At 40.1% G+C, this 27,821-nt stretch overlaps 1 protein-coding gene across 10 annotated transcripts in view; it reads left to right on the top strand.

The window, feature by feature from the left end:
* Positions 1-10,490: 10,490 nt before the first annotated feature.
* Positions 10,491-27,821, top strand: part of NUMB (NUMB endocytic adaptor protein) — a 206,550-nt gene continuing 189,219 nt past the window's right edge. For 2 of the 10 annotated variants that reach the window (XM_058739576.1, XM_058739573.1), the window contains exon 1: positions 10,729-10,893. Coding sequence is in view for 6 of the 10 variants with exons in the window: in XM_058739570.1 (XP_058595553.1) it covers positions 10,530-10,589 (60 nt within the window). In the remaining 4 variants the exon portion in view is untranslated. Of the gene's footprint in view, positions 10,590-10,728; positions 10,894-27,821 lie in introns of those variants that run through there. The other 8 variants (XM_058739574.1, XM_058739577.1, XM_058739570.1 and 5 more) reach the window with 8 other exon arrangements.

Here is a 27,821-nt window from a genome sequence, read left to right as displayed (position 1 = left end):
GTACTGTGGATTTGGGTCTGCTTTCCCCCTAAAGGGGGCCTATTAATCACATGCCCATTCTTGTGATTTTTTTTGTTTGTTTGTTTGTTTACAAGCAGCTCTGGCTTTATCAAGTGATCCATTCTGCATCAGGTAGACAACCTTTGCCCGCTTTGTGCAAGAGCAGAAAAATAATATCTGTTCCTGTGATAATTGTGACCTGGGATGGCTGCCGCTTTAGGTCACTCAGGACAGGTGAGCACTTGTTGCAGATTTGGGTTAAAGTCTTGTTATGAGTCTAGTCAGCCTGCTAGCTTTGGAGAGACCGGGAAGGAGTTTATACTTTTACTTAATTGTTCAAAGACTAACATACTCCTTCAGAATGACAACCTGAATGGTTTGCAGAAAGAAACCAGAGAAGGGAGTGGAGTGGGAGTATTTATAGAAAAACACACAAGGGGTTGAATAGAGAAGAATACCAGGTTCACATACCTGCCAAATAAAAGGAAAAAGGTCTGATTTAACCACTTTCTTTAAAACAAAAACACTGAGTGATTGTAGGTAGAGAGCTACAATTGGGGTGATCATTTGGGGATCTCCAACTGTCCCTTGATGAATCCAAGTTTCTAAGTAGCCTTACGTACATGTAAAAAAAAAAGAGAGAGAGAGAGAGAGAGAGAGAAAGAGAGGAGAAAGTAGGCTTGGGAGAGATACTGAGAGAGAGAAGTGTTATCCAATCAGAGCCTGTACAACCCTCTAGGCAAGTTGGACCTGGCCAGCATCTGTCTGCACAGAAAATTTATTAGAGCGTGGTTGGAAATTTCTAATACTCCAGAGATGAGATTTCTGGTTGTATTCCTTATGGACCTCAACAATGACCCTGCTCTAAGCTAAGGTTATTAGAAAATAGATCACTATTTTCTACAGCTATGAAACTGGGATTGGTCCGCCCAAGGTGAAAAAACTGTGGCCTCTGATTCTAATACGGGTGCTCTGGCTTCCGTATGATCAACACTCCAAATAATAATAACTCCACATTCAAAATAATAATAACTTCTCCTGGCAATTCTTTTCATCTAGAGATTTCAAAGCATCTCACCAACACCTACTCATCCCCTAGGTAGCTGATTAAGCCACATCTCTGACATTCATCTTTCACTTGGGGTCCTCCCATAAATTGATGACTAAGCTGAAAAGAGTGTGGGCCTCCTGACTCAAGGTCTCACCCTCAGTACCTACTCCACTTTGCTACCCAGTCTTGAGCAGTTTGTGGTACTCCCACAGGGCGTAGTTCTTTGTAGGGGCCTACGTATCAGATCTGCCTGCTTCTTTGCTGTCATTACCTCCTACTGACTGCATTTCTGGTTCCCTAGTGTCCTGGCAACTGAGCTGTGCCATGGTCACATCTGGGATGCAAGAACTGTTGAAGAATCCACAGGGATTCTTCATGTCTTGTCATCCTTTATCCCAGTTTGTACCTCCTCCCACAGACTCGAGGCCATCATAGTACTGTGTTTTAGGCTTATTTTTCCTCCTTCCTTATCTCCAGTCTCACCTCCCCTCAGCAACAGGAAGCCACAGGCCCAGAGGAAGGAAAGGGAGGGAAATGTCTTTTTTTTTTTTTTTTTCTCTCAGATTGCCCTCTTGTTCCCACTGAGGGACTGAGGCCATGAATATTGGCCTCAATGGGAAGAAGAAGGGATTAGAAGGATGAGTTTTTGCTTCTATCACTCATCCTGAGGGAGTTAGCTTCTTATTGATTGATTGATTGATTGGGGGAGGGATGACTCAGTGCAGACCCTTAAAGGGAAATCCATCTTAGAGTCTGAGGGCCACCATTTTAATATCCAGTCTGTATTTTAATATCCAGACCAGAATGGTCTCGGAAGAAATTGAACTCTCCCTGTCCCCAGTGTTGGGCCTTCCCCAAAGGAGTACCTCTGTCTTGGGGAGTCTAACAAAGACAGGCAGTGGGATTCCAAATTCAGAATGCAGGGATGGGCCCTATACACTGGCGGAGGGCTTTATTTAGTCATATTCCACTACTGTGCTTTTACCTACTAATTACTATAACCACTAGTGATCATTATACGATAATTAGCACATGCGTTTTTTATAACTCCCAGAGCACCACCCCAAAATAAATGATGGTGTAGGGTGGCAAGGCTGCTCCTAGAGACAACTCCTGACTCATTCATTCACTAAATATGTAGTGAACTACTGTGGGCCAGGCCCTGTGTTGGGCAGCTACGAGCAGCATGAATGTGGTTCTTGGTATCACAATGCTGACACAATACAGGAGGAATAGGCACTAAGGAAGCTTACATGTGGGATGTGTGTATCCAATGTGGAAGTGTCGTGTGTATAAGAGGGGCACCCCACCCAATGGTGGCTGGGAGAGGGGAATGTCAGAAGGTTCCGCTGTAGTAGTAGAAGCTAGTCATGGAATCCAACTTAGGGTAGGCCTACACTGTTTGTTTAATTTCCCCAGAACATAACGTTAACACCAAAGCTGCCTCCTCATATTAACCCTACAAAGTAACTCCCGGGCTATGCCAAATACAGTGCCTCCAACTCTGCTTCTGTACAGTGGGACACTACTTTGGAAAAGTGTGGAAGTGTGAAATTCTACACAAGTGGAAGATGTTATTATTGTATCCCACTGAAGAGAGTCTTTCAACGAGGAAAATGGCACCAGGGAAATAGGTGCAGAAATCAGATTCTTCTATTTCCACACCCAAGCCCAATTCTCTGTGCCCTTGAAAGGGTCTGGGTCTGTGATGGGAAATAGGTTTGTCTGTCTCTACTTGAGCAACAACATCCTTCTTATCAGCTGCTGCACTGAGAAGACACTGATGTCCTCTTGCAGGAAACTGACAGGAAAAGAAAGAAAGCCTACCACTAAATACACTTCCTGAGAGCAAAATGAAATGGCTGCTGCCCTGGCTGCCTGTAGGAAAGGGCTGAATAAATAAATACAACCATCCCTATTGTGTAGTCAGACTTCCTGGGGGCAAGTCCTCATCTCCCCGCCCCTTCTTTCCCTTCTAAAATTGGCCATCCTGCAGAGGAGCAGAGGTTTTCCCCAGCTACTGAAAGGTATTGAAACTTACAAGTCTCCAAACACAGAGAAAATACAGAGTTAGAAGGAGAGAAGACAAGACTCACAGAAGGAGGAACTTGATATTGCTACACACCTCTCCTTTTACCTCACAGAACTTTTTCAGCAACTTCTGCTTTGAACCTTTCTGTGCACAAGTCTGGTAATGTCTGGAGACAAGTCAGGAGGAGAAAAGCCTAGGGCTAGTGCATCTCAGAAAATCCATGGGCCTGTTAAAATCACCGCTGGGCAGGTGACCTGATTTGGAGGCAGAGGTGTAAACTGTCATCATCTGTGAATATTTATTGAGCTCTAGCGGTGTAGCACCATAGCAGAAACTGCTTGAGAAGGTGACTCTGCAGCAAGAAACAGTTCCAGGGGCTCCTGGCTGGCTTAGTTGGTAGAGTACGCAACTCTCGATCTTAGGGTTGTAAGTTCCAGCCCCATGTTGGGTGTGGAGATTACTTAATAAAATCTTGAAAAAAAAGAGAGAGAGAGAAACAATTCCAGTCTAAAGGATCCTAAGGCATTTCCTTGTGAGGAGCTTTTTTCTTCTGCATGGAACACGGACAGAAGGAAAGAACATGTACACAAATGGGGCAGGGGAAGAAGGCATTGGGAGGATAAAGAGAGACTGGGGATAGATACTTCTGGCCTGAAAAGATGAGATCAGATGAGTACTTGAACCTTTGTCTTTCTATAGTGTCTTTGGTCTAAAGATTATTTATACTTTAGGAGAACCCCCCTCATTTTTCTCATGTAATCATGAGTGAACCCTGAGAAATGACTCACAGCCAAAATAATGGGGTTTCTTTGATTATACTTCCTCATTTTCTCTGGCCATAGGCCACCCCTCCATATCCTCCTTCCTTATAAGGAACCTAGCTTCGACCCAGTCACTCCAACCTCTTAGTAATCTTTCTTTCATGTTGCAAACTAGACTCTCTTCCTCCTACTTTCGCTTATTTAAAAATTTAAAAATTTATTTTTATCTTTTAAAGTTTATTTACTTTTGAGAGAGAGAGAGAGAGCATGCAGGAGGGGCTGAGAGAGAGGGAGACAGAGAATCCCAAGCAGGCTCTATGCCATCAGCCCAGAGCCCAGCCCAGAGCCTAGCCCAGAGCCCCATGTGTAGCTTAAACTCACAAACCGTGGAGATTACGACGTGAGCTGAAATCAAGAGCCAGTCACTTAATCGACTGAGCCACCCAGGTGCCCCTTTCTTTTTTTTTTTTAATTAAAAAAAATTTTTTTAAGTTTATTTAAGTGATTGCTACACCCAAACATGGGGCTCATGACCCGGAGATAAAGAGCTGCACACTCTTCCGGCTGAAACAGCCAGGTGCCCCTCTTCCTCCCACTCTCTAATTGCAAAATTGCTATTCTTTTAGTCTCTTGGTTCTTGCTGCTCCCGATCCAGGTATGGAAACTTTCTCTTGAGTGTCCTTACTGTATCCACAGAACCTGTGTGGGAATTACCCTTTCTCTTATCCTCAGTTGAGGACTGACTTAGCAGACTGCACGGTGACCAGCTTTTTTTTTGAAAGGGACAAAGACCACACAACCAAGTCCTTACCCCCCCCCCCCGTCCCCCCTCCCCCCGGAGCTTCCATGGAGCCAAGCTCAGATTTCTGCATGAAGGAGGTGCTGCCATAATTAGCCCACCTTGCAGGTTTTGAGCATATCTTCTTTGAGCACATCCCCATAGCATAGGGCAGGCAGGAAATTAGGCTGAAGTTTAGATTTGTTGGCCATATTTTATGAATCCCAAATCTGCCATTACCTTCTGGCAAGTATACGATACACATAGATAAATGAGACAAAATATTTGAAAATAAGATCATCCTGGAAAGGTTACTATCATCATAGCATATCCAGTAGCTTGGAGAGGAAAACAGATATCACATACTCATAAAAGTTAATAATAACTAATGGCTACTGTGCACATACCATGTGCTCAGTGCTTCCTGAATTATGTAGATTATCTCATTTATTCCTCATGAAGATTTTGTTCTAATAGCTAGAAGGGGGAGAGAACCATTATATACTCAATAATAACATTAATAGGAATAATAATTATTATATAAGCCAGTTATATATGTCAGGACTTAAATTGAATATTTTCTCTCATTTAATCTTTTTTCTTACATTTATTTATTTATTTTGAGACAGAGAGAGAGAAAGCATGGGGGGTGGGGGGCAAAGACAGAGGGAGAGAGAGAGAGAATCCCAAGCAGGCTCTGTGCTGCCAGCGCAGAGCCAGACCCTGGGCTCGATCTTACAACCGTGAGATCATGACCTGAGCCCAAATCAAGAGTCAGATGCTCAACTGACTGAGCCACCCAGATGCCCCTCTCTCATTTAATCTTTTATTTATTTATTTATTTATTTATTTATTTATTTAATTTATTTAAAAATGTTTATTTTTGAGAGAGAGAATGAGAGAGGGAGAGAGAGGGGGAGCATGTGCACATGCAGGGGAGGGGCAGAGGGAGAGAGGGAGACACAGACTCTGAAGCAGGCTCTAGGCTCTGAGCTGTCAGCACAGATCCTGATGCGGCACTGGAACCCACGAATTATGAGATCATGACCAAGATCATGACCTGAGCAGAAGCTGGATGCTCAACCGACTGAGCCACTCAAGTAGCCCTCTCATTTAATCTTTAAATGAAACCCACAAGGAGGTGTTGTTATTATTTCCTAAGGTAGGCCACTTCTAAAGTGGCTCCAGTGATCCCCCTCTTGGTGTCTATATTCTTGTGTAATCCTCTCTCCTTCAGCATAGGCAGGACCTAATGTCTTGCTTCTCAGTAGTAGAATGTGTCAAAAGTGATGCGATATCAGTTCTGTGATTAGATTACAAGTGACTGACTTCTGTCTTGCCAGAAGTCTCTCTTTTGCTGGTCTGCCCTCTTGCTTGCTTACTCTGATGATGTAAGCTGCCATGTTTTGAGATGCCTTGTGGAGAGACCCTCATGGCAAGGCACTGAGGGAGGCCTCATTCAATAGCTCCTGAAGATCTAAGGCCTTAGTCTAAAGCCTGTGAGCTACTGAGTTCTATCAACGATGATGTGAATGAGCTGAGAACAGATCCATCCCGACTGAGCCTTGAGATGATTACAGCCTTGTAAGACCCAGAGCTAGTGGACTCAGCTAAGCTCCATCAGGATTTCTGACCCACAGAAACGGAGATAATAAATGTTGTTTTAAGTTACTAAGTTTTGGGGGTAATTTGTCACTAACACATCCCATTTCGTAGATGAAGAAAACTGGAGCTTGGGGATATAAATCAACTTTCCCAAAGTCACACAGCTAGTAAATGGCAGAGTCAGGATTTGAACACATTTAGATTCAAGAGTGATTTCAAGTCTACTTTCTTACGTAATTCCAGTGCTTGGCAAACTGTAGTTCTAGAAGGCATTCTACTCTCTGAAATCCTTGGAATGCAGCCATGTTTCCAGGAAACTCTTTGTGTGTAAAACAGAGATGGACAAAAGTTTAAATGGTTCTTGGTGCTTTGAGCAGCCCACTCCCTGCTGCGGAAGAATGGCTGGTCCACCCATAGATCTAGTGATAGTAACCAGGGGCTCTATTCAACAGCATAATGGCAGAGCTACGAGCTGCAGCTCATCCATTTTGCAAGCACTCAAGCTATCTTATCTATAAAATGCAAGGTGGGTAAAGGGGTAGTACACATTTTTCTTGAGGATGAAAATACATGCATTACATAATGAGGCCATCTGACGTGCTATTTAAAGATCATATGAGCCCTAGCATTAGAAAACAAATGGTTCTACCTGTAGGAACACCATTTTTCACTTAAAAAAAAAAAAAACCCCACACACACCTTTTATTTTTTAAGCTTCTTCCCATCCATGGGAGACAACTTTGAACTTTGAAACCACAGTGCTTTGTTCCAGCAGGGAAGGCAGCTTGGCACTTCTCTGTGTTGGAATCTCCGCAGTTTGAGATGGTGAAAACATCTTCTTCCAGACGGTTTCCCTTTCTTCATCCAGAGCTTTGTGCCAGTGATCACCTTTATAAAAGGTGGCTGCACGAATCTTGTCAGCTTTGCCCTGGTGCCAGAGCAGCAGGCTTTGAGCTCAGGGAGGCTTTCCAGGTGGCAGTGGAGCAAAGATCCCATAGGGTAAAGTTCTGGCATGGTTCTCCTTTCAACCAGTGACAGCCTACACTTTGTTGGTATAATTGTGCAACCTGGTATAAAGTCCACAGCCAGAGAGATGGGGGTAGGACTCTAAGCTGGCTCAGAACTCTGTGGCCTCTTGACTTTGTCTAGCTTTCCTTACTCTCTTCTCTGCTGGCCCTGCCCCCCACCCTTCCTATCCCAACCGCTCCTCTCTAATCCCTTCATCCCATCAGTCTCCATCTTCAGGGATCCCTGACTCAGGGAACTACCTCTTATCAAATATCTTGGCTTGCTTCCAATTGCTAGAAACAGGCAGCTCTGGCTCTTGTCTACTATCAGAATGATTTTCTTCCCCACCGGTTGTTTGTTTCGCTAATCCATTTGGAATTGTGTCTAGAATCCAGTGTTGGGGGAGGGGAATCCAAAAATAAACAAACAGAAAAGGAGCTTTCCCTAGTGACATTGCCCCCACCCCGGACTAAAATAGAAATGACAGGAAACCTGGATTCTGCTCCCTTGAAAAGTGATATGATGAAAAGAGAGCAGAAAGTAGCATCAGCATTCGCTGAAGCCCAAGGCCTTAGACATCAGGACATCGCCGCAAGTCCTTCATTTGCTACTTAATCAGGAATTATAAAGGCTATTTTTGCCTTTAATATACCTGCTATCCTGGTCTTGCTCAAGTGCCTCTGAACAGATACTATCTGCACTACCTCCACAGCCAGCCACACAACACAAAGCTACAGACTCCCTGACTCCAGCGTTCTTGCTTTCTAAGATGGGGTCTTAAGAGTGGTGAAGACATAACACAGGAAAGAAAAGAGAGGCTGGATGAATGATGTGGTAAGGTTATGTGATAAGGCTCATGCAAAATCAAAACGTGGGGCACAAGCAATAAACTTTCCAGTACTGTGTGGACTTTAATAACATAATAAATAGCTTTCTGTTGGATCAAAGAATGTTCCTTAAAATCTTCCTTCTTTAAGACTTTTTCTTACTGGACTGCACATGTTTATTTTACTTTTTTTTTTTCTTAACTGATTTCCATAAGGAACAGGAGTGGTAAAATGTATCTATGCATGTGTGAGTGAAAACATTTGTGAGTACTTTGTTCTCACGGAACGGAAGGAATAGCTGACCTTTGTGGAAGTATTCCTTGTTTTGTGATAGTTATTTTGTTGAGTTCCTGGACTTAGATGGCAAGTCCTCTTAGTGAGGCTGGACTAATTCTATGTTCTCTATGGCACCAAATCACTATGGCTGTACAAGAGCCATTATTACCCCAAGTACCATAATAATGCCCATGCCCTCCTATGACGTTATTGTTTCCTATCTGCCAGGACATTAATTGCCTTCTAACTTGCTCTAAAATTGGTAGGTAGGGCATACTGCCAAGACTAGAGAGAAGAAAGCTGTTGGTAATATAATAAAAGGCTGTGTAAAGGATATGCTGATACCTCCTTCTCATTGGGGAATCTTCACATTTGCATGTTACTTCATTTGTTATGGATGTCAGCTCAGGCTTGCCTTATGTCTTGGCTTCCATCTTATCATGGTCAATGTCTGATCTTTCCTTTGAATGATTCAGACATCTCCGAAGTTATTTTGACTTTTCCACTTTCCTTTACAGGCTTTTTATGAGTCATTGAATTGAAGGGGAGGTTATTTCTAAATTGGAAGGTGAGGATGAGGGAAGGGGGAGGAAAGTTCCGGAAAATAACTAGGAAAAGACACCTTATTGTTCTAGTTACTGGAGGAATAATTTCTGCTTAGTTTGGTGATATGTAGTTTATTCAAAGTTGACTAAAAATATAAGCTAGAAATTAGACTTTTTTTTTTTTCCTGGATAACAGTGAAGTTTTAGACTACTTGTAGCTTGCTCTGCAAAGGACAGGGAGGTGAGTAGAAGAGATATGGGACAAAGAGTTGGCTGGAAGAAGAAAGGGGCAAAGCACAAAATTTCTGAAGTCCAGATTCTCAGTCTCACAGGAAGTTCCCAACCATAAGGTAATGCTTGTGAGGGGGTGCCTCCTTGACCTGTCCCAATCCATCTCTGGTTTGTTTCATGGTCCATGGGTTTGTGTATTATAGGTAGAGTTGTGAGAAAGGTATATTTAAATCTGACTTAGAAATTTAAAGAGTAATCAGGCAAACATTTTGTTATTTAGGAGCATGAAAAGTGGGTGGAAATTAAAAAGAAAAGCAAAATCTAAGGATGGATATATTTCTAGGAGCGCAAGAGTTTTTATAGCAACACCAGATTTCTCAAAAATGCGTACTGTGACTTGTACCCAAATGAATAAAAAATGCAATCATTTATTCTCGTGCATTGTGCTAATGTGAGAAAAGAACTGCAATTCATTCAACGGTCCTAATTTAGAATGCTAGGAAAAGACAAGCTTTCAAATATCTGACACACATCTAGTAGGGCTATTTATGAACTGCTGAACATAAAAATCAAATTGGGAGAAGGGGCGGGGAGGGACGGAATTCTCATTTCCAGAGCATCACACGGGTAAACGTGGCCCATTTCGTCCAAACTTGCTCATGGCTGCTTGGTCACTTGGCAGGAGCCAGGGGTGAGTCTGGAGAACTCTCAACATGCCACTTCAGTTTATTAACGACGTTGTAACTGCAACCAAAGTGGGCTGATTTCTGCTAAATAAATGGTTGTGCTTTGCCTTTTAGCATGAAGACTTCTGGAAAGAACTTCAAGGAAATAGGGTGCATTGAGACTTCAAGAAGAGGACATTTTTATCTGTGTAAGTGCTTTTCTCCCAAGGAGTTGGAAAACACTCCTTAAACACAACCTCTGATGTTGGTGTTTTGTAAGTACTACCCTCTAAACTATCAGTGATAAACTTCTCCTAATAGGGAGGGAACTGGAGAAAGGGATGAGTTTACAGAATGAACTCTACAACAAAGAGTTAACCCTTCCCCGGTAACCTCGATTGTGAACATCGGCCCCTTCCTTGCTTTTTACTGCGCAACCAAACTGTGCCCAAGTTTGAACCAACCCTGGAGCTACATCCCTTGCCAATTGACTTAACAGACATTTTCGGTAGCCTATCATAACTTCGAACCGCCCTACCATCAACCAATTACAACTAAAGCTTGGTTCAGGACGCTGTGAGTCCGGGAGGGGGCTAATACCGGGTCCAGGAAAAGGGGCGGTGAGGAAGCTATGACAGACGGCTAAGTGAAGCCAATCAGAGTAGAGAGCCGCCGCCCCACTATCCAATGGAGAGGTAAGAACTATGAAACGGGGTGGGCCTGTTGTCATGGGGGAGGTGGTGGCGCTTGATGGCTACTGGCGGCCGAGGTAAAGGCAGTGGCGCCGGAGTTGGTTGGGGGCAGCGGCAGGTGAGTGCCGGTAGCGCAGGCCTGAGGTCTGGGGGCCGTCGCAGGGCGGAAATTCCAGCTCGGAGCGCCGGAGGCGGAGGCCGGAGGAAGGGGGCCTGGACTGTGGGCCGGGTCGGGCCGGGGACAGGGCGGCGGCGGCTGCGGCGAGTTCGCTCCGACTGGGCTGGTGGGAGAATGGCCCGGTTCCCGGCGGCGGAGTTCGCGTTGGCAACATAGGCTGGGGCCAGACCCAAGCGGTTCATGCCGGGAGGTCCCTTGGGACGTCCCGCTGCTTGGGCGCTGACCGGCGGCCGGTGTGTGAGCGGTAAGTTCCCTGAAGAGACGGGAGCGGACGGGGTCCCGGAGAGGGGGGATGACCCGGGGTGACCGGCAACAACCTGGTCCGAGGACCGGGTGACTCGGGGATACACACCCAGGACAGCTGGGGTGCGAGGGAAGAGAGCAGAGGAACCCGGGAAACCCAGGAGCGGCCCGAGCGGAGGGAGCTGGGGGGCCGGGAAACTGGGAGTGGCCCGGGTCCGAGGGAGAAGAGACACCGAGGGCGGCCGGGGTCCGGGGTGACAGTGAGCGGCCTGGGTCTGAGCGAGGGGCGTCGAGGAAAGGCAGAGAGGGGGTTGGGGACTCTCCTGAGAAAGGCGGCTGTCCGAGGGTGGAGGACTCCGGGGGAGTCTAGGAGAAGCGGGTCTTAGGAGGGTGGGACCTGTGGAGACCTTGAACAGCTGGGGAGGAACAGGAGCTCCCTGCCCCCACCGCTTGTCTGGGATGGGAGACCCAAGACTGTACTGGGAGCTCCTGGGTCTGAGAATCCGCGGGGGACCATGGGACCTGGAGCAGTAGTTCGGATTTGAGACTGGGGTGAGGGGGTCTACCGGGGAGTGGAAGTTCTCTCAGTTGGAGAGTAGTCACGCAAAATGACACAGGGGTGGGCGGGGAGAAATAATTTCCTTGTAGGAAGCGCGAAATAGATAGGGCGTAGATAGGACGCAGTAGGAGAAAGTTGCTCTGGAAGAGAGTGGTGGTCTTGTGGAAACTGGCCGTAACAGCAGATATGAGAAATTAACAGTGTAGTTATTAGTAGATTCTAAGGACTTCAGACATAGAAGAAACTTCGGCTTCATAATACTAAGGTGGAAGAGAACAGCATCCTAAAAGCAGGGTTAAGTGACTTGCATTCTAGTGGCTTAGAAAAAAAATTTTGTTTTAGGATGACACCAATGATATTAGAAAATGAGGACATTGACAGGACGGGGAATTTGAAAGGAAAAAGGGGAGGTGAGGAGTAGCTGAAACTAAGGGAGTAGGAAGGACTGGGGACTTGATCAGAAAGAGGGGAGTCATGAAAGGATAGACATACGCTGGCCAAATTTAAAATAAATTCCACCACTTAGCTTGGATCATTTAACCTCTCTGTGCAAGTTTCCTAATCTGTATGATAGTGATAATAATAGAAATAGTCCCTATTTCATAGGGTTGTTTTTTCACATGAGTTAATATTTGTAGAACTTTTAGAATAGTGACTGGCATCGAGTAAGCAGTGGGTACTTACTGACTAGATTATTAAATAGAGGATATAGACCCGAGTTTTTTTTTAATGCTGTGATTCTCAAACTTTAGCTTGCACCAGAATCACCTGGAGGGCTTGGTAAAATACAGACTGCTGGCCAGAGTTTCTGATTCAGTACATCTGGGGTGGGTCCTGAGAATTTGCATTTATCTCAGGTGATGGTCAGAGGATCCCACTTTAAAAGCCACTTACTTCAATGAAAACAGTGATAATGTTTAAACTTCTTAAACTATCTGTCTACCCTGCTAGAGACAAATAGAGGCAGATTGCAAAAATGATCCAAATATAAGGGATATCCTCTATTAAGCCCTGTGTTTCTCAAACTGTGGATTGTGATTTATTAGTAATTTATAAACTCAGTTTAGTGGGTCACCACCAGCATTGAAAATAAAATGAAATAGAACAGAATTGACTAGCATTGCATTTGGTGAAGAAAAATGTTGTTTTGGGAAAATTTTCTTGTGTGTGTACTAGGTCACAATGTAAAATCTGTTTCTTATAGTCAAAAGAGTTTGAAAAACTGTTTTGAGCCATGCAGTGCAGCAAAAGTAGCCCTTCAGTAGGGCTTTCTAGGGACTGAGTTTATTATTTATTTTTATTTTGCTGGTAATTCTGTCTCAGGTGGTCGTACATTCTATTTAATTTCTTTAGCCTCCTATTTGGTTTCTCCTATGTTTGCCTGATCACATACTGCGTTGTGCCTCTTTTTAGATATTGAGAATCTTTGGCATGAGGACTTAAGGAAATTTGAGTCAGAGAAATGAAATTGAGTGGTGTTTCACTTGTGCCCTCTTGTTTACCTTTCTTTTTATACCACGGTATGGTAACCCATTGTCTGTAAAAAACCTAAGTATGCACAGACATATTGGCAGTAAACAACTAACGCTGAAATGGACTGGTTTGAGAACAGTTCATGTATAGAAAATAAGTAAAAACCAAGTAAGACTCATTTCAAAGAAGAAAAGCAAAGGAGTGTTTCCTTTTTAAAAGAGAGTGAAAGTAATATAAGGCTTCTCATGGCCTTACACTAATACAAAATATATAAAAGCATTTTTTTTTAAGTTTATTTTATTTTGAGAGAGAGAGATTGTACCTGTGAGCAGGGGGTGGGGAGAGAGAGAATCCCAAGCAGACTCCCTGCTGTCAGTGTGGAGCCCTATGGGACCCTGGGATTGATCATGACCAGAGCTTAACTGAGCCATCCAGGAGCCCCTAATATGAAAGCATTTTTAAGGGAATCAGATATACTTGTGTATTTTAGATTTCTAGGCTTTTGAAGAGAGAAGAAAGTGATAATAATTCACAGTAAAATGCACCTGGGATAGAGGCTTAACTACAAAGCAAATAGTTTATTAAGCAGGAGCCTTTGTTTTGATGATTTTCTCCCTTGAGAATGAACTGGATGTGGTACATGTTGTAAACTTAACTTGTTTGAGGACCTAAATACAATCTACAGTACCTTTTTACAGCTATATTAAGAATATGTGTATTTTCTGTGCTGTTCTTGGTTTCCTTTTTCTTCTGTAAAAACCTAGATGGTTTATATTTAGGAAGAGATGATTATATTAATTTTTGTGGCTACAGGAACAGAGAAAGAAGTATTGGAAAACTTAGAGATTCTTGCAGCTCTTTTTAAAATCTTTAATCTAAGGGATTTATGTGGCCCTTTCATTAATGTTTTATGAAATTGTGAAGAAACTCTTGGTGTAGCTTTGCATTAGGATTTTTACATAATTTTTTCTCTCAAAAATAATTATTCTCAGATTTTTATATTTCATTAAAATTTTTATTTTTGTTTGGAAGACTACAAAACATATAATCATTATACTTTTGAACTGAAAAAAATAAGCAGTCTTTTCACAAAAGAAATTTACTGATTTTTGTAACAAAGGTTCCAAGGATGAAAGCTTTTGAATTCCTTGCATTGCATTAAACGGAGGATCCCTGCCACCACAGTGGTTGTTCTTTAAGTCATTGTGCAGTTGGTGGACACATTTGTATAGATCATTCAATTCTTTGCTAATTGATGGAGGAATGTAAAACCTTAATAATTGAATGTGGAGGAAAAATATAAAAGTTCACTGTTCGTAATTGTGAACATTGACCAATTTGATTACTTGCTTTTTAATAAATGGACTTTATTCAGTTGACTTATTATTCATCCATAATCTAATCACACTTACCAATGAATAGCTCTGATTGCTCAACTCATTTTATAGTGAGATTTAGTAATCTGTAGTTGAATGAATGGTGGTTTCTAAGTCCCAAAGAAACTGTGTTCCTGACAATTTGGTGAGACTTAATTTCACATATCAAAGAAAATTCAAGTAAATGATTTAGAAAAGAAGTTCAGTTAACACTAGTTAATTAAGTTTATTTTCTATATCAGTAGCATTTTATCCTCTTTTATAAATAGCTTCTGATCTGCTCTCTCTGCTGCTGGCCTTCAACTACCCATATAATAAACCTTGATGGAAATGTTGGTGCCTGAGAATTTAGTAGTGTAAAGGTACAGAAACCTATGTCTGGTTTTCAGTTTGCTGAGAGAATTACTTTTATCAGAAGAGATCCCTTGGGAAAGTTATCACCTTAAAAAAAAAGGTGTTTTTTTTTTTTTTTTTAAGTTTATTATTTTTTTGAGAGAGAGGGACAGCCAGCAGGGGAGGGGCAGAGAGAGAGAGAGGAAGACAGAATCCCAAGCAGTCTCCACACTGTCAGCGCAGAGCCCAGTGCGTGGCTCTAACTAACACACTGTGAGATGATGACCTGAGCCGAAAACCATGAGTTGGACACTTAACCGACTGAGCCACCCAGGCGCCCCTTGTTTATTTAGTAGAGTACTTGAAAACCTGCATTTTATTTTTAGCTTGCCAAAACATATCTATTTGTTTGATAGATTGTGATTTCCACAGAATGACTCTTGAATTCTGAATTCCAGTTTCTGAATTCTGATACATGTTTCCTTGATAGGGCTAGGGAGAAGGGAAATAATTGTACTCCTTAAATATTAAAAAATAAACTTGCTATCTAATTTTTTTTATCTTGACATGATAAATTATTTGCCAAGAAAATTTGTTTCAGTAATATAACCTATTGGGATTTTCATTATTAAAGTTACAAGTACTGTATAAAACCTTAGGATGTTTGTTCAGATCTGAGCCACAGGTTCTGATAAATAGGATGTCCTCATGATACTGCTTATATATTTTTGAGAATATAAAATACACACTTGAAAATCTTAGAGCAAAAGGAGGATTGAAACTAAGGGAGAACGAGGAGAACACTGACATGTGTTTAAGGAGGAGTCTGGAGGATCTGTAGGAAGTATGTCTAGAGTAGTGAGCCCCTCTTGGCAGTTTTCCTAGAGTGACATATGTAAAGGAGGATGAGCCTATTTGCAGCATTCTCCCATGGACATATTTTTTGTACTGTGCAGTTTCCACTGCCTGCTATAACTCTTCCTTTGTTATCTTCCACTCAGGAAAGCAGGTCAGAATGCAAATGAATAGACTGAGAATTGCTAGTCCTAGAGGATGGGAGCCTGGGCAGTACCATGTGGATTTAGAAGGCTGGACACTTGTCTCTGCTTCTGCAACTCTTGGGAATAGGTCCTTAGCAGTCGTAACTAGGGCAAGTCATACCATTTGTCTTTCTCTGGTGGAGTCTGGGATTAAGCAGTAGGAAGAGACCCCCACCCATCTTAAATGGGTTAACCAAGGAGCTAGTGTGTTAATAATGTTCAGTGACTTCCCCTTCTCTCACCACCAAATCTTTATTTCTCCTCACTTGCTTGTTGATTCCTTACATTCTTCTAATCAGGTTCAAAGTCTTGAGTTCTCTGATTAGATAGCAAAATCTTAATTGTGGTAACTTGTTATACTAAGGTGCATATAGTTAATTAGGAAAATGATTGTTATCAGATTTTCTTTGAGTTATTTAGGGAGCAAGAGGGATTGAAAGCTGTAGAACACTATTTGGCTCCTGAATAAAGGGAAAGTCAGGGAAGCTAGCAACACTGAGAAGAGCAAAATTTGTAACTTACTTAAGATTGACCTTGGCTATCTTTGACCTTAGAGAAGTAAAAGTTAGTGATGCTTTGTCCTGGTCAATCGTGTACAAGTATACCTTCGGTGCTTTTTAGTTGTGTCATGTTGTGCTGCTTTGCATGATTTATGAAGGTTTATTTAAATATTTTTAATATAACCAACTTTGTTATAAGGAATTTTTGCTCCCAGTATTCTTTAATCAATATAATTTTTTTTTTCAAAGAATCTTACAGAACCATAGAATACCCTGATGATGACGGAAGGATATTTGTAACTACTATATTATTAAATTGAAAAAGGCATTGTGTTCTGAGGAAGCATGGTAGAATGGACACAATCCAGGTTTTAGAATTATATGACCATGTTTTTGATTCCTGGCTCTATTATTTACTGATTTGTCATTTTATTGAACCTCCCTTAGCCTCGGTTTTGTCATCCATAAAATGGAGCTTATAATGGCTTCTTTACCAGCCTGATAATGAGAATTAAATGAAAATCATTTTGTTTAGTGCCTTGCCAATAGTGGGCAGTCAACACATAGTGATGTTAATTATTAATAATTATAACAGTACTAAGCCTATTGTTGACTTCTCTGTTTAGAAGGGCTAATATTCCAAATAGTGTGAGTATAAACAATTTGGCAGTTAGGAAAACCAGAATTTACTTAAAATTTTTACATGTACTTTAAACATTTACCATCTTAGTTTGTTTATGTGGTTGGTTTAGTTTGGTAGATTAGACTAAAACATGGGCAAATGAGGCTCATATTTTACTGTGTGGTCATGGGCTCTAGCATATTACCTGATCCTCTTCCAAATATGTATTGTTGTATGAATTTTTGTATGCTTTTGTTAGCAGTGGGAACCCTTAACCCTACTTCAAGAAAAACTATTAAACATTATAGATTGAATGGTTCTAAGTTAGTTTTAAATGCCAGTTAGAAGGAATTAGTTATCCTCCCCTACAGTTAATACAGTCTTCTTTACTATTTAAGTAGCTTCCTTTGTTAAGGATTTGGTCAAAGGTGAAAGAAAAATCTGTATCTGTAGAAAGCTGTTAAAAGCTATATTTCTTAAATTACCTCTGATGAAAGCAGGTGTGTAATTTCTATAACATTCATGATGTAATGGACTTTGCCTTAAGTTTAATTAGTGCACATAATTTTTTTAAATTTTATTAAAATTTTTAAAAAAATGTTTATTCATTTTTGAGAGACAGAATATGAGTTGGGGAGAGGCAGAGAGAGAGGGAGACAGAATCTGCAGCAGGCTCCAAGATCTGAGCTGTCAGCACAGAGCCCTATGCAGAGCTCAGACTCACTAACGGTGAGATCATGACCTGAGCTGAAGTCAGACGCTTAACCAACTGAGCCACCCAGGCACTCCAGTTGTCTTATTTTTAGTCCCATCTGTGGAATAACTTGAATCTCTCTTTTAATTCAACTATATTTTTTGCCTTTAAGTCACAGTAAATTCTTAATTACTTCCACCCAGATTGGCAGTGTGAATAACTAATCCCTAAATTCTTTTGGGTTATGAAGTATAGCTATGGAACCTATTAGACACATTTTTCATTAGACTTGACTTGTATTTTATTTAAGCTAATATTTAAGTCTATTGGGTCTCCCTGGCATTGAATATCATTATTAGCAGTTCTCAATTTGTTACCTGCAACTCTTTGAGTTGGAGTGGATGTTTTCTACAGTTAATCCATTTTCTCATCAAATATTATCGTAGACAAAAGTAATAAGTTCTAAAAATATATGTATAGCTAAAACATATATATATTTAGAACTTATTACTTTCATACATATATACATATTACATGTATTATACATTTATACATACACATCATATGTATAAATATTGAGATGAACTACATTTTTTATTTTGAAGGCTAGACTGAATTCATAGTAGTTTTGGTTGACATTTGCTCTGTCGGTGGATGTTGAATATATTCAGCTATTATCATATACAGATCAGTTACTATTTTAACTTTTAAAAGGTTCATCCTTAAAAGCTCTCAGCCTACTTTTTCTACCTTTTACTTACCCAAATGTGCCATTTGAGAAACACTAGAATACTTCTGTTACCCCTAACATGGCAAATACATTCTTTTTTTTGTCTCTCTTTTTTTTGGACAGATATATTCAGACATAATCGACTACAAGGAAATTGCACATGTTTATACAGTTTGATGAGTTTTTACCTATTTATCCACCACAATCAAGATAAGGAACATTTGGGGCGCCTGGGTGGCCCAGTCAGTTAAGTGTCTGACGTTTGGGTTCTGCTCAGGTCATGATCTCATGGTTCGTGGGTTTGAGCCCTGCATTGGGCTCTGTGCTGAGTGCGGAGCCTGCTTGGGATTCTCTCTCTCTTTTTCTGCCCCTTCCCTGCTTGTGTGTGCGCACTCTCTCTCTCTCAAAATAAGTTAAAAAAAAAAAAAGATAAGGACAATACTTAACCACTCTAAAAGTTTCCTTGTGCCTCTTTGTAATCTATCTCTCCTTTTCTACCCACAGGGGTAGCCACTAATCTGCTGTCATCATAGATTAGCTTTCATTTTCTAGAATTTTATGCAAAGAGAATTGTATGGTGTGTGCTTTTTTGATAGGTCTGGCTTCTTTCACTCTACCTAATTTATTTGAGATTTATCCATGTTATTTTGTGCATCAAGAATTTATTCCTTTTTGGGGCGCCTGGGTGGCGCAGTCGGTTGAGCATCCGACTTCAGCCAGGTCACGATCTCGCGGTCCGTGAGTTCGAGCCCCGCATCAGGCTCTGGGCTGATGGCTCGGAGCCTGGAGCCTGTTTCCGATTCTGTGTCTCCCTCTCTCTCTGCCCCTCCCCCGTTCATGCTCTGTCTCTCTCTGTCCCAAAAATAAATAAAAAACGTTGAAAAAAAAATTAAAAAAAATTTTTTTATTCCTTTTTATTGCTGAGTAGTATTCCAATATATGGTTATATCACAATTTAAAAAATCTATTCTCTTGTGATATTGAATTGTTTCCAGTTTTGTCTTCAAATAATGCTGCTGTGAACATTCCTGTATAAGTTTTTGTATGAACGTGTGTTTTCATTTTTCTTTGATAATATATCTAGTAGTAGAATTGCTGGGTTATATGGTAACTCAGTTTTCTAAAGTAGCTATACCATTTTATATTTTTGCTGGCAGTGGGAAATGAATATTTCAGTTTCTTCATATCCTCACCAACACTTTTTTTACTTCTGTTTTTTATTATAGCCATCCTAGTAGATGTGAAGTGATAACTCACTGTGGTATTGTTTTCAATTTCCCTGATGGCTAATGATGAGAATTTTTTCATGGGTTTATTAGGTATTTGTTTATCTTTGGAGAAATGTTTTTTAGGATCCCTTGACCATTTAAAAAATGGGGTTATTTGCCTTTTATTATTGAGTTTGAGTTGTAAAAAAATATACATTCTGGGTATAAGTCCTTATTAGATACGTGATTTGCAAATATTTTCTTTTTTGGGGGGAAGGTTGTTGTTGTTTTGTAACCTCTACACCCAACGTGGGGCTCTGACTCATGACCCCGAGATGAAGAGTTGCATGCCCTTCTGACTGAGCCAGCCAGGCACTCCTGTTACAAAAGTTTAATAAAATATTCTGTCTTGTTATTAATTCTTCCAAGTAGTAGTTTGTTGGCCTTTTGGTCTGCTGTGGCAGTTGGGGTCATGGTGCTGAGGGAAGCAGTTTAGAGTTGCAAGAATGGGTTATAAATGAACCCACTGATTTAAATATATGGTTGTATGATTTCATTGTTATGCTACTTTATTTTTTTTAATGTTTATTTATTTTTGAGAGACAAAGAAGAGGACATGAGTAGGGGAGAGGCAGAGAGAGAGGGAGACACAGAACCCGAAGCAGGCTCCAGGCTCTGACCTGTCAGCACAGACCCTGACATGGGGCCCGAACTCACGAACCACAAGACCATGACCTGACTCAAGTCGGACACTCAACCGACTGAGCCATCCAGTCGCCCCCATCCTTATGTTACTTTATACTTGAACATTAAATGAAGTTCAGGTATCATTTTTCTGCTTACAGGGCAACCTTGTGTCTGTAGTTCTAGGCAAGCTTTCCTGCTGGACTTTTAATGGAAATTAGGGTCACATTTTTTAAACATGTTACTTAAAGGAACAATAGTTTCTATTATACCCCTTCTTTTTTCCTGACTCTCTCCCTGCCTTTCCCCTCTTTGACTCACCTACCCTAGTATCTTTTTATCTAAAGAAGACACTTCTTTTGGATTAAACATATAGCCTTTTTCTGAGGGATGATCAAATACTAAGGCCTTATTCTTTATGGAAATTCAAGGAAATGTTCTATAGTGATGTTTAAAAACATAGAGAAAAATTATAAGGATTTTAATTAGCCGAGGTAAATTCACAATCAAGAATTAACATCATTAATATCAAAGTTTTTTTTAATATCAAAGTTTTCTATGTAATCCTAGTTGAAAGTGAGAAATAGCATGCTATTTTCCTTTTCATTTAAAGTATAGTAAAAATATAGTTCTTTTACAACTTGTGCGATTTACTTAGCCTTTTGAGATACACTGATACTTTTTTTTTGAGAGAGAGAGCGAGCAGGGAGAGGGGAGAGAGTGAGGAAAAGAGAATCCCAGCCAGGCTCCGTACTGTCAGCACACAGCCCAATGCAGGGGCTCAAACCCAGGAACCTCCAGACAATGACCTGAGCCGAAATCAAGAGTCGGACGCTTAGCCGACCAACCCACCCAGGTTCCCTGAGATAAACCGATTCTTTGTTTTAAGAACATTTAACTCTAAATTGAGCTCTTTTTTCTGTGTTTTAATATGCATTAATTGTTTTCTTTTTGGAGATCTTAAAAGCAAAGTATAGTATACATCTTTTACATGGTATTTGAATTTTATGTGTTTCCTCTCTGTAGAGTTCTGAGGGCAGTACTTTGCCAAGTAAGAACTAATGTCCTGGGAAATTAGGTTGCTGGCTTGACTTCTTACTGTGCTTTTCTCATCTTTTTCATTGCTTTGTAAAAGAGCTGGGCTTACTTCTGTGGAAAATAACTAAATCACCTAATTATTTTCCTTAGCTCAAATTAAACATGATTGGTATACATTTGCATCATATTGAATTCTGTAACTTTTTCTTGTTATAGACTTGTTTAACATACCTTGAAGGTCTTTGACTTCATTTGATAAGTTGGCTATTTGTATACCCAAGTAATACTAATGGTGTGTTCCTTCAATGAATGTTCTTATTCTTCAGGTCTTCTCCCCCACCTCTAGTGGACCTAATCAGTGTAGGATATCACTTGTGCAAGAAAGCCCAGATACTTGTGAAATATAATCAAAGTCTCTATGATATTGACCCTTCATTATTTTTTTAAATGATATTAACATTTATTATCTCTGTGTTTACCTTATGCAAGTTTTTACTATATACATAATTTTGGAACTTGCTTATTCTATTCTACTCTATATACAGAGAGAGTGTGTGCTTGAGTGGGGGTAAGGGGCAGAGGGAGGGAGGGAGGGAGGGAGAGAGAGAGAGAGAGAGAGAGAGAGAGAGAGAGAGAAAATCTTATGCAAGCTCTACACTCATCACAGAGCCCTATACAGGGCTTGATCCCATGACCCTGGGATCATGACCTAAGGCAGAAATCAAGAGTCAAATGCTCAACCCACTGAGCCATCCAGGAGCCCTTGGAACCTGCTTTTTTTTAACATGCATTTTAATATCATTACAATTATTTGAAAACAGTTTCAAACTGCTGAAGAAAATTCTATTAAAGGATATATCATCATTTATACAACGAGTTTCCATAGTTTTCACATTCAGATTGCTTATTAATTGCCAATTATTATAAACAAATCTGGGGCACCTGGTGGCTCAGTCAGTTAGGTGTCTGACTTTGGCTCAGGTCATGATCTCACGGCACATGAGTTCGAGCCCTGTGTTGGGCTCTGTGCTGACAGCTTACAGCCTGGAGCCTCCTTCAGATTCTGTGTCTCTCTCTCTCTTTCTGCATCCCACCCCCACTCACGCTCCATGTCTCTCTCTCTCTCTCTCTCAAAAATAAACATTAAAAAAAAATATAAACAAATCTTCATTTATATTGCTAAACATATAATCTTTATCCACATTTCTATATTGTTAAGATAGATTCCCATAAGTAGAATTATCAAGTTCAGGTTTACATTTCTAAGGGTTCTCAAGAGAGCAAAACATTGCATAATTTCTTTCTAGAAAGGTTGTACAAATTTACATTCCCATTAGCAATGTATGAGCTTGAGATATATATCTTTGCCAGCAGTGTTATCATTTAAAAATATTTGCTAATTTGATAGGGAGAAAAGAGTAACTAGTCTCTGAAATTCATATTTTATCACTAGTGGAATATTTTAAATATGATCATTAACCTTTAAGTATTTCCTTCAAGTGAAGTTATGTTTCTGTTCTTTGTCTTTGTTTTTCTCTTTTTGAGTGATCTCTAATTTTTTTTAAATATTTATTTATTTTTGAGAGAGAGAAAGTACGTGTGCACTCATGAGCTGGGGAGGGGCAAAGAGAGAGGGAGAGATTGAATCCCAAGCAGGCTCCATGCTGTCAGCACAGAGCCTGATGTGGGGCTCAAACCTGTGAACCATGAGATTGTGACCTGAGCCAAAATCAAGAGTTGGATGCTTAGCCAAGTGAGCCACCCAGGCGCCCCACATGGTCTCTAATTTTTATGTGGAATCTAGGGATGGATAATATTCAAAGTTGTGATTTAATTTATGTAAATGATCAGCAAAAGTGGTTTAATGTCCTTTTCAATTTTGTTTTGCCCTCCTTCCTTGAAACTGCTTTCTGATTTTGTCTGTTCTTGAATTTCATATAAATGGAATAATACTATGTATATTCTTTTTATCTGGCTTCTTTTGCTTAACATACTTTTGATATTAATTTTGTTTTATATTTTTTTATTAAGGAAATGGAAAGTTACAGCAATAGTATTTAAAATGCCTTTTAAATACAATGCCATTTAAGCAATGGCTAAACCATGGTTTGAGTATTCAGTTTATCTCAAGTACAAGTTGTATCTCCCTAAGACACTGTTTCCATCAAAGTAGCCATTTTAAGCCAGCCATCTTTTTATACATGGATAATTTCTGGAGGGAGCATTTAGGGTGAACATGCACCAAGAATGCATAAGAAAAGAAAATATATGTGTACATACCTTTAAGAGTATCACTTAATAAAAGGAGTATCACTTGATAAGACCCTGGGGTTTATTTGGCTCTTAAAAGCACCAAGTTAAAAATTTTCAAACGTTTATATTATGGCACAAAACCTCAAGTGAGTTACTAAACAAAAAATAAGATTATTTTCAGAATAAAAATTATTTTCAACTAGGGATAAAAATGCATTTTATTTTTTTTTTTTAATTATTATTATTATTTTTTTTAATTTTTGGGACAGAGAGAGACAGAGCATGAACAGGGGAGGGGCAGAGAAAGAGGGAGACACAGAATCGGAAACAGGCTCCAGGCTCCGAGCCATCAGCCCAGAGCCTGACGCGGGGCTCGAACTCACGGACCGCGAGATGGTGACCTGGCTGAAGTCGGAAGCTTAACCGACTGCGCCACCCAGGCGCCCCTAAAAATGCATTTTAAAATGAGGCAGAATTTGAAGAAAATAAGACATCCTCATTGAATAATAAATTCATATCATTATTTTAAACAACAGATAATTTCCTAGGTCGTACAGTATTCCATTTTATGAATATCACACTTTGTTTTTCCATTCTTCTGTTGATAGACATTTGTGTTATTTCCAGTTCTGCCTGCTTTGAATAAGGCTGCTATAAACATTCTTGTACACGTCTTTTTGGGAACATATGTTTCATTTCTCTTGGTTGAATACTTAAGAGGGGAATTGTTAGGTCACAGGGTACATGTATGTTTATAAGAAATTGTTGGGGGTGCCTGGGTGGCTTAGTTGGTTAAGTGCGTGACTTGGTTTTGACTTGGTTTCGGCTCAGGTCATGATCTCACGGTTTGTAAAGGTGAGCCCCACTTCAGGCTCTGCGCCGAGAGCGCGGAACCTTTTGGGATCTTCTCTCTCCCTCTTTCTGCCCCTCCCCTGCTTGCTTGCTTGCTTGCTTGCTCGCTCGCGCGCGCGCTCTCTCTCTCTCTCTCTCTCTCAAAATAAATACACTTTAACCATTTGGCAAATTCTTTTTTTTTTTGTTTTTTTTTTTTAATCTAGCAGTGTATGAATCCAGTTGCTGCCAATCTTTGCCCCACTTGGGTTGTTAATTTCTTTGATTTTTTTAGCCATTCTCGTGGGTACAAAGTGATGTGTTAGAATGGTTTTAATTTGCATTTTCCAGATGAATAAAGATGTTGAACTCTTTTTTTTTTTTTTTAAAATCTTTACAAAGCAAATTTGCAGATTAATATCAAATATCTTAATAAAAAGTTCAGGATGTTTTATTACTACATATGGATCTAGACTTATTAATCTGATTTGTAAGATCAGAGCTTAATTTGTAATTAAAAGTAAAATGAAGGGGTGCCTGGGTGGCTCAGTCAGTTGAGCGTCTGACTTTGGCTTAGGTCAAGATCTCATGGTTTGTGGGTTTGAGCCCTGCATCAGGCTCTGTGTCGACAGGCAGCTCAGAGCCTGGAGCCTGCTTTGGATTCATGTCTCCCTCTCTTTCTGCCCTCCCCCACTCACACTCTTTCTGTGTCTCTGTCTCTCAAAAATAAATAAACATTAAAAAATTTTTTTTTAAAGTAAAATGAGAAGGATTTATTTCAAGCGTATGATTTTTCACAAGTTGTATATTGTAGTGATAATTCATACAGATTTATTGGAGTTAAGAAAAAATTGGCTGTTTATTATTTGTGAGAATTTTGTTTGATAGTAAATGATTCAAAAGGAAGACTTGAGGCTGTGTTTTGTAGAGCTTATTTTGAATTTGGTACATTGAATCGCTGATTCAGGAACATTAAAATTGCATAATCTGGCTAGGAAACTAGTCTGTATTTGAGCCACATGTGAGAACTGATATCTAGTAATGGGATCAGGTAGTAATAATACTAGCAGCAGCTAATGCTGTATTCTAGGCATTGTTCTAAGTGCTTTACATGCACTAATTTAATTCTTGCAATAACTCCTATGAGGTAGGTGTTATTATCCTGTTTTCTTGTTGAGGAATCTGAGGCACAGAGGTTACACAATTTGCCCAAAATCAGAGCAAATGGTAGACTCAGACATAGATAATCTGGCTCCAGAGGTCATATTCTTACCCTTCAGTGCTTAAGTGATTAAATGCAGTCAATTTTTAGTTTTTTATAGAGCACTATCCTTGTGTGGCAGTGGTGGTCATTGTTTAAATTGGGATTTCTTTTCTTTTTTATGTTTATTTATTTATTTTCAGAGAGAGAGAATCCCAAGCAAGGATTCTCAGCGCGGAGCCCCACACGGGGCTTGATGTCACAAACCATGAGATCATGACCTGAGCCAAAAAACCAGGAGTCAGACGCTTAAGTGACTGAGCCACCCAGGCGCCCCAAATTGGGATTTCAAAGTTTGCAAATAGGTTCTCTGCAAGTCTCTCTCACTTCACTCTTAATACTCCTGTCATATATCCCAGGGTGGGGGTGATTTATGGAAAGAAAGTTTTATCTGAATTAACAGATGGTGAACAACTCTAGTAACCTGAGATTGAGTGCTTTCCTAGAGAAGATGTCATTTCTGTTTGTACCTTAATTGAGCCTTGGAATTGGAGCAACTACTTTCAGACAGTCTTCAGCAGTGTTTGTTTAACTGGTCTTTGTAAAAATCTCTAAATGTAAATGTTTAACATCCTCTGGAAACAAACTGAGTGAGATATGAGGTTGATGGAATTTGTGACTGAAAAATATTGGGCCTAATAACAGCACTCCCTAAACACTTGATATTTATAGATATTTATAACGTGCTGACCCAAGAATCAGTTTTTAAAGCTCTTTTCTTCCTGGGGCGCCTGGGTGGCTCAATTGGTTAAGTGTCCGACTTCAGCTGAGGTTATGATCTCATGGTTTCACAAGTTCAAGCCCTGTGTCTGGCTCTCTGCTGACAGCTCAAAGCCTGGAGACTGTTTCAGATTCTGTGTCTCCTACTCTTTCTACCCCTCCCCCACTCTCACTCTCTGTCTCTCCAAAAAATAAAAACATTAACAAAATTGAAGTTATTTTCTTCCTGAATCTCTCGCATGTTGGATTTAGATTAAGATTAATCTTTTAGAGTAGGGCTAGGTTTTTTTTAAAGTTTATTTTATTTATTTATTTTGAGGGGGTAGGGAGGGCAGAGACAGAGGGAAAGGATCCCAAGCAGGCCCTGCATTGCCAGCGCAGAGCCCGATGTGGGCCTTGAACCCACAAACCGTGAGATCATGACATGAGCCGAAATCAAGACTTGGATGCTTAACCGACTGAACCACCCAGGCACCCCCTAGATTTTTTTTTTAAGATTTTATTTTTAAGTAAGTAATCTCTATACCGAATGTGGGACTTGAACTCATAACTCCAAGAGCAAGAGTTGCACACTCCACTGACTGAGCCAGCCATGTGCCCTGTAGATTTTTGAATTTCTTTGAAAGAAGGTTAAGGAAGGAAATGAAAGTATGTATTGGCTTTTTATGTTGCCACACCTTTTGTATCTTTCTTCACTTCTGATTTGACGTTGTTGATATCATGGGTAACTTAAAGAAATTGGGGTAGATGGGAAGCATTTGGTGTGTATTGAATGAAAGGATGTAAACTCTTCAATAAAGAAATCATGAGATAGGGGTTTAATTCCTGTGTGGCCACGCTATGATTTGCCTAAATGTTTTAATCTCTCTGGGTCTTTGTTTTTCTTTTATGAAGTGATGGTGTTGGATTTAATGATTTTTAAAGTTTTTTTTTAATGCTGAAGTATTCAAATTATTCTGAAATTATAATGAATAATATATGAATATAATTAAGTTTTTTAAACAGAAAGTAAGTGCCAATGCTGTTTATAGAGTAGCAACCATTTGTCACCAATCTTCATTAAGGATTGTAAGTCATATATCATATTTCTGTTTACACGTGGGCCTTTTTTATGCTCTGTTTGCCTATCTCAGAGCTGGTATTATACTGTCTGTATTTACTGTAGCTTTGTAATAAATTTAGGTGTCTGGTATGGTGAGTCAGCCTCATACTCCCATGTTGTTCTTCTTTAAAATTATCTTGATTATTCTTCTAAATCTCTCTTAACCTTTAAAATTCTATGATTTTTGTGTATACTGTTTAGACTCCCTGGGTATTTTATCAGTAATCTGTACATTCCTATTGAATGAATATAGTGAACAACAGCCAGTTACTGTCTAAAGGCTTATAAACAACAGTGTTACAACTTAATATCAGTAAATTATGACTTTTGAGAATATTGCTAAAAAACCTGCCTTTTTCTTTCAGACGTTTTAAATTAAATTATTCTCAAATTTGGGCTGGGTGTAATATTAAGTATCTTGAGTGGGTGTAATATTAAATATCTTGAGTGGGTGTGATATTAAATATCTTGAGTGGTCATACTCCCCTACCCCCTGCCTGCCACC

Source organism: Neofelis nebulosa, chromosome 7 (genome assembly GCF_028018385.1).
Source record: "Neofelis nebulosa isolate mNeoNeb1 chromosome 7, mNeoNeb1.pri, whole genome shotgun sequence".
NCBI classification, from domain to species: Eukaryota; Metazoa; Chordata; class Mammalia; order Carnivora; family Felidae; genus Neofelis; species Neofelis nebulosa.
The sequence above is the reverse complement of the archived record's forward strand: the minus strand, read 5'-3'. Positions and strand labels throughout refer to the sequence as shown.